Genomic DNA, 18,105 nt, shown 5'->3' with positions numbered 1-18,105 from the left:
GTAAGTGCCCTTTAAACATTGTTCTGTTTTTATGAACGTTGTTAAAATTATTTTTCTGGACAATATTAATTGACATCCTGAAAATGGAGAGATCAGGGGAGTTACTACCTTATAATTCAGTTGCAGAACCAAAAAACGTATTGAACGCATAATATAACTATAGGGCAGACCAACTATGGGATGCTAAAGGAGGTATAGAGGAATCAACAGTCAACTGGGGCATCTTTTATTAATGAAAGTACATTAAAACATCGAAAGTCAAGCCAGCTCAGATGAAGGGAGGTTTGGAGGTAGGAACTGGAAACTAGGCCAGGGGAATGGCGAGAGAAGGTGGATGCCTTTAGGGAAAGAACAGAGAGAAATAAAGTGGCTGAGGGGTGTAGAGCCTTGTCATTTAAGTCAAGAAAGGAAAGATCAACTGTTGATTTTTAGTGCTGCCTTTTAGCATTGTTTAGTTAATGTTTATCTCAGCAGGTTTTTGTGGACATACTTTGTTCCCAACATGAGCTCTACTTTCTGTAAAGTTAGATGTATGTTTGTGAAATAACAGTACAAGCTTCAAAAATAGTTTTATTAGTAAGTGATATAGGCATAACATCTATATACCCTAGGCTTTTTCAGATATCTTAATGTCTAATTTGCTGTCCTGGTAATAGTGCATCTCATGTTGCAGCTTTGAAAAATGTGGTTGTGATAGCAACTGGAAATTCAGATTGTAATTTCCTTGCTGACTGGATCCATGGGGGGGCAGTATAATGTAATAGTTAAGAGCACACAGTCCTTGGAATCAGACTGTCCTGGATTTTCACCCACCAGCTTATGTATGGATAACCACACAACTTGTGGAGTTCACACTTGCACAATGAAAGGTGGTAGCCCCATTACTCTGTGGCCTCAGGAAGTTATCTAACCTCTCTGAACTTCATTTTCCTCATCTGTAAAATGATACTATAGTACCTCACAGATTTTTTATAAAAATCAAATTAGGTAGTAGTGTTTAACACTAGGTGTGTTTTAAGTGCTTATTAAATAGTACAGATAAGGAGTCAGGAATAGTTATATGTTATCTGTATCCCTATAGTGTCTTGCCTGTAGTAGACTTTAAAAATATTTGTTGAATAATGGGAGACACCAGTATGGTCTAGACTGAGAGTAGAAAACTTCAAAGAGGAGGTAAAACTAAAGTAACAATTTTGAACTTCTATGGGTGTTTAAATTCAAGCACATAGGGAAACAACCCAAGTGTCTATCAACAGATGATTGGTTTAGGCAGATGATATATCCATATCTACATATATATATATATATAATATTATTAAGCCATAAAAAGGATGAGGTATTTGCCATTTGCAGCAACATGGATGGACCTAGAGAATATCATACTAAGTTAAATCAGAGAAAGACAAATATATGATATCACTTGTGTGTGGGATCTAAAAAGTAATACTAATGAATCTATATACAAAACAGAAACAGGCTCACAGATGTAGAAAACAAACTATGGTTACCAAAGGGGAAAGGGAGGGAGGGATAAATTGGGAGTATGGGATTGACAGATAACAAACTACTATAAAATAGATAAACAACAAAGATTTACTGTATAGCACAGGGAACTATATTCAATATCTTGTAATAACCTATAATGGAAAATAATCTGAAAAAAAAGTATGTAACTGAATCACTTTGCTGTACATCTGAAGCTAACACAATATTGTAAGTCAACAATAGTTCACTAAAACAAACAAAAATGCCTTAATGGAATCCAAATGGAAAAAAATATAAATGATCTTAAAACTAACAAAGAAAGTGAATCAATAGTCAAAAAAATTCAAGGGGAATTCCCTGGTGGTCCAGTGGTTAGAACTCTGTGCTTTCACTGCCAAGGGCAGTGGTCGGGGAACTAAGATGCCACAAGCTGCATGGTGCAGCGGAAAAAAAAAATTAAACAAAAATATTCAAGCATATGGAGCAGAGTTATTATAAATCATTGTAATATGGAGTTCTATGTAGTTTTGGAGCATTTCACTACAAAATAAAGGAGAATTAAACTCACCGAATCCAAAGTCTGATAGTTCACACCATATACAAAAATTAAGTTGAAATGGATCAAAAACCTAAACATAAGAGCTAAAACTCAGAAGAAAACGTAGGTGTAAATCTGTGTGTGATCATGTATTAATGCATCAAAAGCAATCAAAGAAAAAGACAAATTGGACTTCATGAAAATTAAAAACTTTGTGCATCAAAGGGCACCATCAAGAAAGTAAAAAGACAGTTCACACAATGGGAGAAAATATTTGCAAATCATATATCTGATAAGCAACTAGTATCCAGGATATATAAAATACGATTCAACGTAAAAAGGCAACCCAATTTAAAAATGGGCAAGGGACTCAATAGACATTTCTCCAAAGAAGATATAAAAATGGCTGATAGCACATGAAATGATGCTCAATATCCTGAGTCATTATGGTAATGCATATCAAAATCACAATGAGGTACCATTTCACACCCAGTAGTCTAGCTGTAATTTAAAAAACAGACAAGAATGAATGCTGGCAAGGACGTAGAGAAATTGGAACCCTCATACACTGCTGGTGGTAATGTAAAATGGTGCAGCTGCTATGGAAAACAGCTTGGCAGTTCCTCGAAAAGTTAAACATAGAATTACCATATGACCCAGCACATTTACTCCTAGGTATCTACCCAAGAGAATTGATAACATATGTTCACATAGAAACCTGCCCAGGAATGTTCATAGCAGCATTATGCAAAGTAGCCAAAAAGTGGAAACAACTCAAATGTATATTAGCTGATGAATGGATAAACAAAATGCGGTACAACCCTACAGTGGGATTTATTCAAACACAAAAAGGAATGAAGTACTGATACGTGCTACAAAATGAGTGAACCTTGAGAACATTATGTTGAATGAAAAAAGTCAAAATGCAAAAGACATAAGTATAAATTCCATTTAAATGAAAAATCCAGAATAGGCAAGTTTATATTTGTATATCTTCTTTGAAGAAATGTCTCTTCAAGTCCTTTGCCCATATTTAAATTGGATTATTTGTTTTTCTATTGTCGAGTTGTATTTTCTGTATTTTGGATACTAGATCCTTATCAGGTACGTGATTTGCAAATATTTTCTCCCATTCTGTGGATTGCCTTTTTGCCTTCTCGATAGTGGTTTTTTAAAAAATCATTTCTTTCTCTTTATTGATATCCTTTATGTGGTGAGATGTGTTCATACTTTAGTTCTTTAGACATGGTTTCCTTTAACCTTGAACATATTTAAAATAGCCAATTATAGTCTTTGTCTAGTGGCTTCAATGTTTGGGCTTCTTCAGGGAAAGCTTCTTATTGACTGCTTTTTTTTTTTTTTCCTGTGCATGGACATATTTGTTTCTTTGCACACCTATTTGGGGGGATTTTTTTTGGACATTTGTAATTTTTTGTTGAAAACTGGACATTTAAAATAATATGTGTTAACTCTGGAAGTCAGAATTTCCCATCTCTCAGGGTTTGTAGTTTTTGCTATTTGTTTAGTTACTTTGCTGAACTAATTCTGTGAAGTCTGAATTCTTTATCACGTGTGACCACTAAAATCTCTGCTCAGTTAGTTTAGTGGTCAGCTAAGGTTTGGACAGAAATTTCCTTCAATTCTTGAAACCAGTAAATCTCTCAGCCATATTTACTGAGGGCTCTTTATCTGTGTTGGGCCATGTCTTCAATGTTCAGGCAGACAGTTTACAATTCTGCCTTAGCCTTACCTTCCTGCTTGTGTAGAACCTTAAAGTCCGCCAGTCTTGAGAGCTTAGGGACAATCTCAGGTCTTCCCTGGGTGTGTGCACAGCTGTGCATGTACCCTTCGTGATTCTCAGGAATATGTTGGAACTTTTCAAACCCTTTACGGACATCTCACTCCCAGCTTTTCTTTCTCTCTTTTCTCTTGTTTTACACACATATTTTGTTTTAACTTAACATTATATCTTGGAGGTCACACCATGTCAGAATACAGAGAATGTCTTCAATTCTTTTTTACAGAAGAATCATAATAGTAATCAACATTTTTATGGCAGCATGCATGAGGCGCTATTTTAAACGTTTTCAGTGTTTTACAGATATTAAGGCATACGTAATGGCATATTCTTCAAAACCACACTAGGAAATATGTATTTATTTCACCCCCATTTAGAGATGAAGAAGCCATGTTTATGAATCTTGCCCCACTCTCACAATATCAAGGGGTAAAGTAGGGATTTGAACCTGTTAGTCTCACCACAATTTGTGCTTAAACTTTATAATACCTTTCAACTCCAGCCTTTCTTTTGTTTTTTAATTGAAGTATAGTTGATTTACAATGTTGCGGCAATCTCTGCTGTGCAGCAAAGTGACTCAGTTATACGCATAGAGACATGCTTTTTTATATTCTTTTCCATTATGGTTTATCATGCAAGATATTGAATATAGTTCCCTGTGCTATACATTAGGACCTTGTTGTTTATCCGTTCTAAACAGCCTTTCTTTTTAATTAAGTATTTTGGTCAGCTTGTTGTTTGTCCTGTTATAGCTTCCTCAGGTGGCTATAATGTTATATAGTGGCTGCTAAGAAGGCTGATTGCTTGGGCCAGCTCTGAGTTAGGTCAGTAAAGACAAGACTTCTAGTGCGATTTTCCAGTGATCTGCCAGACATGTCAAATAATGACTATTACCTGGGAATGGCGCTTTGGAGGAGATACAGCCCTATTCTACTCCCTCTGGTGGCTGCTAGGCTGCTAGTTTTCACCATGATTTGGCGGGCTGTTGGTTTACAAAGCTACTAGAAGCTGGGGAGAGAGCAATAGAAATAGGACAAGCTAAGAATACTACTGCATCCCATGGTTAGTTTATGTTTCAACTTTTTAAAGAAACTACCAGACTTTTTCCAAAGTGGTTGTACCATTTTACATCCCCATCAACAATGTATTCCAGTTTTTCTGCATCTTCCTGTTATTGTCTTTTGATCATAGCTATTCCAGTGGGTGTGAAGTGGTATCTTATTTTTTTTGAGTAGTAAAACTGTCTTTATTCACAGATGACATGATCATCTATGTAGGAAATTCTATGGAATCTACAACAAAGTTAAGAGAACTAACTTGTAAGTTTATCAAGGTTGTAGGATACAAATCAATGTACTGAAATTAATTGTATTTCTGTGTATTAGCAACAATCAGAAATTGAAATTAAAAATACCATTGTAACAGCATCAAAAATATAAAAGACTTAGAGAAAATCTGACAAAAGATATATAAGACCTATACATTGAAAACTATTAAACATTGATGAGAGAAATTAAAGAAGATCTAGACACATAGAAAGAAATACTGTGTTTATAGAGGTCTCAGTGATTGTGGAAGACCAAGGAGGATGTTGTCAAAACACAGAATTTTAAAAGTTGGGATTCAGAGAGTGCTTGATTCTCAAGGATAGAGTTCTGCATGTAGTCATGGTGTTAGTTGTTAAAACGAATGAGAACATTAGGACATCAGCTGAGTGAATCTTTCTCCCCCATGTTTAGAGCACTGAGGAGGAGGGTGATGGATGTGTAGTAGGCAGAATGTGTGAAGTGGTATCTTAACGTGCTTTTCCATGTCTATTTTTTCTCATGTTATATCCTCAGATCTTGGTATAGTGCCTGGCATATAGTAGTCACTCAATAAAAGTTGTAGAAGTAAAACAGGACTAATGTAGTTTTATAGATGTCTCCTTTAAGGTGACTCATTACCCTAAATTAATTATTTGGCCATTTAGGAGGAAGAGTGAGGCAGAACAAGAGCCAACCCCAAAGGCTTATAGCAGCAAGTTGTATAAAAAAGGAAAGATCCCAGATTTCTGTCACCAAGATATTTTCACTCATGTCATGATACTTTTCTGGTGATGAGAATATGCTTAATACATTTGATAAAGGTTTTAAGTGCCTTCTTTGTTTTAGGCATTGTACTGGGCCCTGGGGATATAGCCTGAACAAAACAGACATACATCTTGCCCTCATGGAACTTACAGTCTAACGGGAGTGACAAAAAAGTAAATAGGCAATTAATAATAAGCATGACAAATGCTGTGAAGGGGGAAGTGCAGAATAATGTGAGAACATATAGAAGGAACATCTAATAGGAACATCTCAGCTGAGACCTGAGGAAATAGTTGGCCAAGCAAAGTGTTCTAGGCGGTTAGAACAGCATCAGCAAATTCAAAAAATGATGACACAAACCTGGAGAATTGGGAAGCTAATATTCAATAGGCTAGCGAAGGGACATTGAGAATGTGAGCAGAGACCAAATCCTATAAGGCCTTACCAGCCATTTTACATAGCTTCAAATTTATCCTGTCGGGTAGGGAATCCTTGAAGGAGTGACATAATCATACATGTGATTTTAAAATAGTACTGTGATTTCACTGTGGACAATGGATTGGAGGGGATTAGAGTGAATTCAGGGAGACCATTTGGTAAGCTAGTAATTTTGATGAGAGAACTGAGGGAACTTGAACTAGGGAGAGAAGTAGACAGGTTGAGAGAGTATGGAACCTGAGGGAGAAAAGTGCCTTGATTTCTGGCTTGAGCCATGGGATCTATGTTGGTTCCATTTGCTGAGCTAAAGGACTGTTGAGAACAAATGAGTTTGGGAGAAAAGATGATGCGTTTAGTTTTGGATTTGCTGAGTTTGTGGGATGTGTGGTTCAGCCCTGTGGGACTTCTTGTGGACTTCCATTCCTTGTGGAAACCAGGAAAGATAGAAATATGGAAGTCATCAGTTTATGGATAGTTACTAAGGCTGTAATAGTAGGTGAGATTGAGATGGAACAGCCAATAGATGGGAAGAAGCCCAAAAGAATATGGTGTTCCCATAACCAAGTGAAGAAAGTGCAAAAAAAAAAAAAGTAGTTGAGATTGTGCAGGAAACAAGATGTAAGAGAAGAAAAGCCTAAGACCAGAACCCTACATTTACGGACAGATAGAGAAAAAGGAACTGCCATAGGAGGAGACTGGGGAATTTTAGGTCCCAGAAGTCAGGAATGGAAGACTGGTTGATATCTTTTACACTAAGATACCAAGTAAGATATGTATTGAGGGGTGTGTGTTGGATGTAGCAACGAGGATGTTGATGACTTTGGCTAGGGCAGTTTGAATGTGGGAGCAGAAGACAGATTGCATTACCTTGAGGAGTGAATGAGTGGTCAGACAGAAAGTGAAGACTGAGTAAAAATAATGTCTTCGAGAAGTTTAGCTGCGAAGGAAATGAGAGAAAGAGCAGTACTTGGAGTGTGGCATGGGGTTAAAGGAAAGTTAAACTTTTTCCATTAAGTTCTTTTAATTACTTTTCCTTTTACGAATGTGATTTACCTTTTCAGTATTATGTCTGTTTTCTTGGCTTTGTTTGGAGATGATGGATGGGGCAAGAACTGAAAGTATGTAACTATTTAGCTTTTGCATTGTGTACTTAATCATTTGCATTTGGTAAGAAAATAGCTTTCCTGTCTTAATTAGCTAGATTTTCTCTATGTAATTGTTGAGAGATTTTCTAGATAATGAAACCTCATTTTAATCTATTGCATCTTCTGTTTGTTTTTAGATCATTCATCGAGATATAAAACCTGAGAATATTTTAGTATCCCAGTCAGGAATTACTAAACTCTGTGATTTTGGTTTTGCACGAGCGCTAGCAGCTCCTGGAGACATTTATACGGACTATGTGGCCACACGCTGGTATAGAGCTCCAGAATTAGTATTAAAAGATACATCTTATGGAAAGTAAGTATATTTGGGAATCCTGCTTGGCCTTTCCTAGCCGTCTCTTTTTTTCCCTTGGTGTATCTGTCACCCATACTACTGACACCCTCTGCCTTCTGCGTCTGGGTTTGGGCTAGAAAAGGGACACCCTAAAATAGAGCAGAGAGACCCTAGGCACCTGCCCTGCTATTGACGTTACCACGCTTGCCCTCTGGGGCTGAGTGGCCCCAGCCCCAGAAGACCTATTCAGTCACCCCTCAGGCTGTATCCGTGCTTGCTTTAAGCTGTGCCCCACTCTTAACAGAGTTGCCTCCTCTGCTTATCTGTAGGCTCTACATTTACTATACTCTGCCAGTGTTACCACAGGATCTGCCAGATTTCCTGCTTCTTGAATACGGCACAATCTTTGCAAAGACTGGCAAATAATTTTTAAATTGAACTGTTCTAGATGCCTCAAAAAGTAGAAAGGTCTCAGTCTATTGCGAAACAGTATAGGAAACAACAATCTAATAAACAAATAATGAATCTTGAAGAACAAAGGGACCAAGTTGTACAACTGAATACAAGAAATGGGAGTGGGGATAATTCTCACATGCTTTTCCTAGAAACCATTGTTCTGTTATTATAATAATGTCTAACATCGGGGCTTCCCTGGTGGTGCAGTGGTTAAGAATCCGCCTGCCAATACAGGGAACACGGGTTCAAGCCCTGGTCCGGGAAGATCCCACATGCCGCAGAGCAACTAAGCCTGTGCACCACAACTACCGAGCCTGTGCTCTAGAGCCTGTGAGCCACAACTACTGAGCCCACGTGCCACACTACTGAAACCGACACTCCTAGAGCCTGTGCTCTGCAACAAGAGAAGCCACCGCCATGAGAAGCCCGTGTACGGCAATGAAGAGTAGCCCTCGCTCACCGCAACTAGAGAGAAAGCCCACGCGCAGCAACAAAGACCCAATGCAGCCATAAATAAGTAAATAAATAAATTAATTAATTAATTAATTTTAAAAAATCTAATATCATTAAGTACTTATTTAAAGCTAGAAACTGTTCTAAATGCTTTACATGCATTAAATTATCTAATTTTCACAACAACCCTCGGATGAAGGTGCTAGTATTTTATCCCCATTTCAAATAAGACGACACACTAAGGCAGGTAGTGAGTAAGACACTAAAAAAGTAAGAAAGTGAGTAAGTTTACTAAGAAAAGTAAACTAATTTACCCAAAGTCTATCCAGGGTATGTTTTCAACTGTACTTATCACTGATACCATATGCAGACCACCTCTGTGCCTCAGTTACTTTATCTGTATAATGGAAATAATAATGGAACCAGTTTCATAGGTTTATTGTGAGGATTAAATGATTTAATGAATGAGAAAAATGAAAAAACAGTAAATGCTCAATCAATGTAGCCTCTGTAAGATCTCTCCCAGTTTTACCCTGTTTGTGATATTTACTTAAATTCCTTTCCTGATGTACCCCCTTATTCCTATCCCTTGCCCCCAAATCATATCCTTCTCTAAATCCTGTTGTACATTATATGTAGATTTTGTGCCAGTTAGTATTTAATATGGCCTAGTTCTATCTACCTCTTTTTAAAATATTCTTCTTGCTGAAAGATAAATTCCTTGAGGATAGGTGTAATCTCTTGTATTCTAGAGAGCCAAAATTGATGCCTTGTATATAGTCAGTTTGGATTCTAATGCAAGGCTTCACATTGAGTTTGAAATAAATTTGCTAGTGAGTTTTTAAAACATGTTAAATTTTAACATCTTTACATTTTAAAACATGTAAAATAAAACACAGATACAAGAAAAGCTCACACAACAAATGTACACTTCCATCACCAGATGGAAAAATAGAATTTTGCAGGCTACCCCAGAAAACCCTCTATGTGCCCTATTCCACTTACAATACTCTTTCTAACCTCAAAAGTAGCCATGATATTGACTTTAAAAAAACAAAAAAGATTTATTTATTTTTGACTGTGTTGGGTCTTCATGGCTGCACACGGGCTTTCTCTAGTTGCAGTGAGCGGGCGCTGCTCTTCATTGCAGTGCATGGGCTTCTCATTGCGGTGGCTTCTCTTGTTGCAGAGCACGGGCTCTAGGTGCATGGGCTCAGTAGTTGTGGCTCACAGGCTCTAGAGCGCAGGCTCAGTAGTTGTGGCGTACGGGCTTCACTGCTCCACGGCATGTGGGATCTTCCCGGACCAAGGCTCGAACCTGTGTCCCCTGCCTTGGCAGGCAGATTCTTAACCACTGCGCCACCAGGGAAGTCCCTTGAATTTTATTATAATCAGTTTCTTGCATTTTTAATAGTTTTATTACACAAAAGTGTATCTACTTAGTTTAATCTAGCCTTTTTAAATGACAGCTCTTTTAAAGATATGATTCACAAAGCATACAATTGACAGATTTAAAGTGTACAATTCAGTGGTTTTTAGTATATTTAGAGTCATGCAACCATCACCACATTCAATTTTAGAACATTTTCATCACCCCAAAAAGAAATCCTGTGCTCATTATCAAAAAGAAATCCTGTGCTCATTAGCGGTCACTCCCCATTTCCTCCCAACTGTTCCAGGCCTAGGCAAATACCAATCTACTTTCATTTTCTCTGGATTTGCCTATTCTGGACATTTCATATAAGTGGAATTATGCAATATCTGGTCCTTTGGGACTGATTTATCTCACTTAACTATTTTCAAGATTCATCCGTGTTGCAGCATGTATCGGTACTTTATCTTTTTTGGCTGTATAATATCCATTTTATGGTTATACCACATTTTATTTACCCATTCATTAGTTGATGGACATTTTGATTGTTTCCACTTTTTGTCTATTGTGAATAATACTTCTGTGAACATTTGTATACACATTTTACTGTGGACATGTGTCTTTATTTCTTTTGGGTATGTACCTAGGATTTGAAATTGTGGGTCATATGGTAACTCCATGTCGAATTTTTTTTTGTTTTTATTTTTTGCGGTACGCGAGTCTCTCACTGTCGTGGCCTCTCCCGTTGCGGAGCACAGGCTCCGGACGCGCAGGCTCAGCGGCCATGGCTCACAGGCCCAGCCGCTCCGCGGCATGTGGGATCTTCCCGGACCGGGGCACGAACCCGTATCCCCTGCATCGGCAGGCGGACTCTCAACCACTGTGCCACCAGGGAAGCCCCATGTCGAGTTTTTTAAGGAAATGCCGGACTGATTTTTCAAAGTGTCTGCATCATTTTACTTTCCCACCAGCAGAGTATGAGGGTTACAAATTTCTCCACATCCTCACCAAGACTTGTTATCATCTGACTTTTGGATTCTGGTTATCCTAATGGGTGTGAAGTGGTATCTCATTATGGGTTTAATTTGCATTTCTTTGATGACTAATGATTGTTGAACTTCATTGTTGATCTTTTATGTGTTTATTGGACATTTATATATCTTCCTTGGAGAAATGTCTGTTCAGATCCATAGCCCATTTTTAAATTACCTTGGCTTTTATTATTAAATTGTAAGAATTCTTCATACTCTAGATACAAATTCCTTATCTGGTATATATTTGCAAGTATTTTCTCTCACTCTGTAGTTGTCTCTTCATTTCCTTAATGGTGTCTTTTGTCACACAAATTTTTTTATTTTGATGAAGTCCATTCTATCTGTTTTTTCCATTTGTTGCCTATGCTTTTGGTGTCATATTTAAGAATCCTTTGCCAAATCCAAGGTTGTGAAGATTTACCCCTCTGTTTTGTTTTAAGAAGTTTATACTTCTAGTTCTTACATTTAAGTATTTCATCTGTTTTGAGTTAATTTTTAATTAAATGTGAAGTTAATTTAATGAAGTTAATTTAAATGAAGTTAATTTAATTAACCTCATTCTTTTGCATGTGTTTAGCCAGTTGTTCCAGCACCATTTGTTGGAGAGATGATTTTTTTCCCCTATTAAATGGTCTTGGCACCCTTGATGAAAATCAGATGGTTTATTTATGGACTTCCAATTCTGTTCCATTGATCTGTATCTCTATATCCTTGTTCTAGAACCACACTGTCTTGATTACCATTGCTTTGTAGCTAGTTTGAAATCAGGAAGTGTGAGTGCTGCAACTTTGTTCTTCTTTTTTAAGATTGTTTTGGCTGTTACGGGACCCTTGCAATTCCATGTGAATTTTAGGATCAGATTTATCAATTTTGTGGGGTTCTTGGCCAATAAGACAGCTAGGATTCTGGTAGGGATTGCATATCTATAAATCAGTTTGGAGAATATTGCTGTCTTAATGTTAAGTCTGCTCATCTATGAACGTAAGATGTTTTCAGATCTTTAATTTCTTTCAACAATGCTTTATAGCTTTTAGCACATACATTTTACATTTTTTCATGGTAAGGCATTTTATTTTAAATATAGCAGTGTGTACATGTCAATCCCAAACTCCCAATATATCCCTCCCCACCACCCTTCCACCTGGTAACCACAAGTTCCTTCTCTTAGCCTGTGAGTCTGTTTTGTAAATAAGTTCAATTGTACCATTTTTTTTAGATTCCACATATACGTGATATCATGATATTTGTCTTTCTCTGTCTGATTTACTTCACTTAGTATGATAATATTCAGGTCCATCCATGTTGCTGCAAATGGCATTATTTCATTCTTTTTAATGGCTGAGTAATATTCCACTATATATATGTACCATATCTTCATTATCCATTCGTCTGTTGATAGACATTTATGTCTTCCATGTCTTGGGTATTGTAAACAGTGCTGCAATGAACACTGGGGTGCATGTATCCTTTCAAACCATGTTTTTCTCCGGATGTATGCCCAAGAGTGGGATTGTTGGATCATATGGTAGCTCTATTTTTAGTTTTTTAAGGAACCTCCATACTGTTCTCCATAGTGGCTTTACCAATTTACATTCCCACTAATAGTGTAGAAGTGTTCCCTTTCCTCTACACTCTCTCCAGCATTTATGTTTGTCGACTTTTTGATGATGGCCATTCTGACTGGTGTGAGATGATATCTCATTGTAGTTTTGATGTGCATTTCTCTAATAATTAATGATGTTGAGCATCTTTCATGTGCCTGTTGGCTATCTGTATGTCTTCTTTGGAGAAATGTCTCTTTAGGTCTTCCACCCATTTTCTGATTGGGTTTTCTGTTTTTCTGGTATTGAGCTACATGAGATGTTTATAAATTTTGGAGACTAATCCCTTGTCGGTTGCATCATTTGCAAATATTTTCTCTCATTCTGTGGGTTGTCTTTTGTTTATGGTTTCCTTTGCTAGGCGAACGCTTTTGAGTTTAATTAGGCCCCATTTGTTACATTTTACATTATTTTGTTAAATTTATTTCTAAGTATTTTTTATTTTTTTTTTGCGGTATGCGGGCCTCTCACTGTTGTGGCCTCTCCCGTTGCGGAGCACAGGCTCTGGATGCGCAGGCTCAACGGCCATGGCTCACGGGCCCAGCTGCTCCGCAGCATGTGGGATCTTCCCGGACCGGGGCACGAACCTGTGTCCCCTGCATCGGCAGGCAGACTCTCAACCACTGCGCCACCAGGGAAGCCCTCTTTTATTTTTTTAATTAAAAAAATTTTTTTATTTTTGGCCACACAGCGTGGCATGTGTGATCTTAGTTCCCTGACCAGGGATCGAACCCACACCCCCTGCAGTGGAAGTGCAGAGTCTTAACCACTGGACCGCCAGGAGAGTCCCAGTATTTTATTCTTTTTGATGCTAGTGTAAAGCAAATTTTCTTAATTTCATTTTCAGATTTTTCATTGCAAGTGTAAAAGAATTCAAGGGATTTTTGTGTATTGATCTTGTATCTTGCAACCTTGCTGAACTTATTAGTTCTAATAATTGTTTAGTGGATTTATACTTTCTGTATAAAAGATCATTATCTTTGGGTAGAGATAATTTTACTTCTTTTCTGGTCTGGATGCCTTCCATTTCTTTTTCCTGCCTAATTTCTTTGACCAGAACCTCCAGCCCAATGTTGAATAGAAGTGGTAAGAGCAGACATCCTTGTCTTATTCCAAATCTTAGGAGAAAAACTCCCCATCTTTTCACTATTAAGTATGATGTTAGCTGTGGGTTTTTCATAGGTACCCTTTATTGTGTTGACAAAGTTTCCTTTTAATTCCTAGTTTATTGAGGGTTTTTATCATGGAAGGGTATTGGTCAAATGCTTTTTCTGCACCTGCTGAGATGATCATTTGAATTTTTGTTTTTTAATCTATTGATATAATGTATTACATTAATTGATTTTTCCATGTTGAGCTAACCTGTGTTCCTGGGATAAATCCCACTTAATCATGGTGTATAATTCTTTTTATATGTTGCTAGATTCAATTTGCTAGTATTTTGTTGAGAATTTTTGTGTCCATATGTGTAAAAGATATTGGTGTGTAGTTTTCTTTTCTAGTGATGTTTTTGTCTGATTTTGGTATCGCGATAATACTGGTTTCTAAAAAGGAGTTGGGAACTGTTCATACTTCTTCTATTTTTTGAAAAGTTTGTGAAGAATTCACATGATCATCTTCTTTAAATGTTTGGTGGAATTCAGTAGTGAAGCCCTCTGGGCCTGTGCTTTCCTTTGTGTGTAGTTTTTTGATTACTAATTCAAAATTTTCACTTGCTATGGGTTTATTTAGATTGTCTTTTTATTTTTATTTTTTCTGACTGCACCACACAGCATGTGGGATCTTAGTTCCCCAACCAGGGACCAAACTCGTGCCCCTTGCAGTGGAAGCGTGGAGTCTTAACCAATGGGCCACCAAGGAAGTACCTGTCGACTTCTTCCTGAACCAATTTCAGTAGTTTGTGTTTTTCTCAGAAACTATCCTTTAATCTGAATTCTCTAATTTGTTGGTATACAGTTATTCATTGTATTTTTAAAATATTTATTTATTTATTTGGTTGTGCCAGGTCTTAGTTGCAGCAGGCAGACTCCTTAGTTGAGGCTTACCGGCTCCTAAGTTGTGGCATGCGAACTCTTAGTTGGGGCATGCATGTGGGATATAGTTCCCTGACCAGGGATCGAACCCAGGCCCCCTTCATTGGGAGCTTAGAGTCTTAACCACTGCGCCACCAGGGAAGTCCCTGTTCATTGTATTTTTTGATAGTACTTTTTATGTTTGTAAGGTTGGTAGTCGTGTTACTTCTTTCATTTCTGATTCCAGTAATTTGAGTCTTCACTCTTTTTTTCTTAGTCATTCTAGCTAAATGTCGATTCTGTTGATTTTTACAGAGAACCAGCTTTTGGTTTCATTGATTTTCTCTATTTTAAAAAATTCTGTTACATTAGTTTTCACTCTAATCTAATCTAATAATGTTCCTTCCTTCTGGTTGCTGTAGTTTTAGTTTGCTCTGTTTTTTCCAGTGTCTTATAATGGAAGGTTAGGTTGTAGATTTGATATCTGTCTTAATTCTTTTTTAAAAAAATTAATTTTATTGAAGGGTATTTGATTTACAATGTTGTGTTAATTTCTGCTGTACAGCAAAGTGATTCAGTTATATTGATACATGGATATATATTCTTTTTCATATTGTTTTCTATTACGGTTTCTTAGAGAATATTGAATATAGTTCCCTGGGCTATACAGTACCACCTTGTTGTTTATCCATTCTATATATAATAGTTTGCATCTGCTCATCCCAATCTCCCAATCCATCCCTCCCCCACCCGACCAGCCTCTTTGGCAGCCACAAGTCTGTTCTCTATAACCTGTGAGTCTGTTTCTGTTTCTGTTTCATAGGTAAGTTGATTTATGTCGTATTTTAGATTCCACATATAAGGGATGTCTCTTTGGCAGCCACAATTCTGTTCTCTATAACTTGTGAGTCTGTTTCTGTTTCTATTTCATAGGTAAGTTGATTTATGTCGTATTTTAGATTCCACATATAAGGGATGTCATGTGGTGTCTGTCTTTCTCTTTCTAACTTACTTCACTAGTGTGATAATCTCTAGGTCCATCTGTGTTGCTGCAAATGGCATTATTTCATTCTTTTTTATGGCTGAGTAGTATTCTATTGTATATGTATACCATATCTTTATCCATTCATCTGTCAATGGACATTTAAGTTGTTTCCATGTCTTGGCTATTGTATATAGTGCTGCTGTGTAGATAGGGATAGGTGTGTTGTCTGTCTTAATTCTTAATATAGGCATTTATAGTTGTAAATTTCTCTCTAAGCACTGCTTTACCTACATACCCTAAATTTTGTTTTGTTTCTTCATTTTCATTCATCTCAAAGTATTTTCTGTTTTCCCTTTTGATTTCTTTGATACATTTGTTATTTAGCAATGTGTCATTTCCCAAATTTTCCTACTACTTATATCTAATTGTATTCTATTGTGATAGGAGAATATACTTTGTATCATTTCTGTCTTTTTAAATTTATTGAGGTTTGTTTATGGCCTACCATATAGTCTATCTTGGTGAATGTTCCATGTGACTTGAGAGAATGTGTATTCTGTTATTGGATGAAGTATTCGATAGATGTCTATTAGGTCTAACTGGTTTATAGTGTTATTCAAGTCTTCTATTTCCTTGTTGATCTTCTGTCCAGTTGTTCTCAGCATGTTTATATTGTTATAGCTTTCTGATGAATTGACACTTTTATCATTATAACATTATCTCTAGTAACATTTTCTGTTTGAAGTCTACTTTGTCCAGTTTTCTTGTGCTTGTTGTTTGCATGATGTAGCTTTTTCATTCCTTTTACTTTCAATCTGTTTGTATCTTTGAATAAATGTGTAAAATTTATTAAATGTGTCTCCTGTAAACAGCATATAGTTGAATTATGTTTTTTTGAAATTCAGGCTGACAATCTCTGCCTTTTAAGTAGATTGTTGAATCTATTCACATTTAATGTTATTAGTGATATAGTTGGATTTACACCTGCTTTTTTTTAATATATCCTTTTTTTAAAAAAAAATAAATTTATTTATATATTTATTTTATTTTTGGCTGTGTTGGGTCTTTGTTGCTGTGCACGGGCTTTCTCTAGTTGTGGTGAGCGGGGGCTACTCTTCATTGCGGTGCGCGGACTTCTCATTGCGGTGGATTCTCTTGTTGTGGAGCACAGGCTCTAGGCACGCGGGCTTCAGTAGTTGTGGCATGTGGGCTCAGTAGTTGTGGCTTGCGGGCTCTAGAGCACAGGCTCAGTAGTTGTGGTGCACAGGCTTAGTTGCTCCACGGCATGTGGGATGTTCCCAGACGAGGGCTCGAACCTGTGTCCCCTGCATTGGCAGGCAGATTCTTAACCACTGCACCACCAGGGAAGTCCATACATCTGCTTTATTTATTTATTTGTGTCTCATGTCCTTTTTGTTCCTCTGTTCCCATTTTATTGCTTTCCTTTTTCATTAAGTGAATATCTTGTAGTGTATCAATTCAATTTCTTTTTTTCTTTTTTTTCTTTTTTTGGCCACGCTGTGCGGCATGTGGGAATCTTAGCTCCCCAACCAGGGTTCGAACCTGTGCCCCCTGCATTGGAAGTGTGGAGTCTTACCCACTGGACAGCCAGGGAAGTCCCTCAATTCAATTTCTTTAATGATTTTTTTTTTACTATAGGTTTTGGGGATTTGTTTAGTGGTGGCTCTAGTGTTTATTATGTGCACCTTAAATTATCATAATCAGCTTCAGATTTATATTAGCTTAATTCCAGTGATATATACATAGAAAACTTACTCCTACATAGCTTTATTCCCTTTTCTGTCTTTTTGTGGTATTTTTGCTGTGTATAATAATTTATTAATGTTACAAACCCAAAAATACCTTGTTGTAATTATTACTTTATAATCTATAGTAATTTCCTTAGCCAAAACAGTTTTGCTCTCTCTTACCTCCTTTTTGCTGTTATTGGCAAATAATGTTACACATACACTACATTTCTATATGTTATAGGCCCAACAATATACTATATGCATAGTATTTTATACAATTGCTTTTAAAATAAATCAAGAGAATAAAAGAGAAAAATAGGAATTTATACTGTCTTTTTTTCTTCCGGTTTTATTGAGATGTAATCGACGTACAGCACTATATAAGTTTAAGGTATACAGCATAATGATTTGACTCACATACATCATGAAATGATTATCACAGTAAGTTTGGTAAACATCTATCATCTCACATAGATACAAAATTAAGGAAGTAGAAACTAATTTTTCTGTGTGATGAGAATTCTTAAGATTTACTCTCTTACAACTTTTATATGTAACATACAGCAGTGTTAATTATATTTATCATTATCCCTTGTACTTATTTATCTTATATCTGGAAGTTTATACTTTTTGACTACCTTCATCCATTTTACCCTCCCCCCACATCCCC

General features: G+C 36.8%; 1 protein-coding gene across 1 annotated transcript in view; it reads left to right on the top strand.

Annotated features, from left to right (window-relative positions):
- The window catches only part of CDKL3 (cyclin dependent kinase like 3), an 89,622-nt gene that overhangs the window by 4,052 nt on the left and 67,465 nt on the right, over nt 1-18,105 (top strand). Inside the window, exon 3 of the mRNA XM_029217217.1 lies at nt 7,614-7,792. Coding sequence (XP_029073050.1) covers nt 7,614-7,792 — 179 coding nt within the window. The remainder of the gene's footprint in view (nt 1-7,613; nt 7,793-18,105) is intronic.

Source organism: Monodon monoceros, unplaced genomic scaffold (genome assembly GCF_005190385.1).
Source record: "Monodon monoceros isolate NGI ecotype Baffin Bay Population unplaced genomic scaffold, NGI_Narwhal_1 Super_Scaffold_12, whole genome shotgun sequence".
Lineage (NCBI taxonomy): Eukaryota > Metazoa > Chordata > Mammalia > Artiodactyla > Monodontidae > Monodon > Monodon monoceros.
The sequence above is the reverse complement of the archived record's forward strand: the minus strand, read 5'-3'. Positions and strand labels throughout refer to the sequence as shown.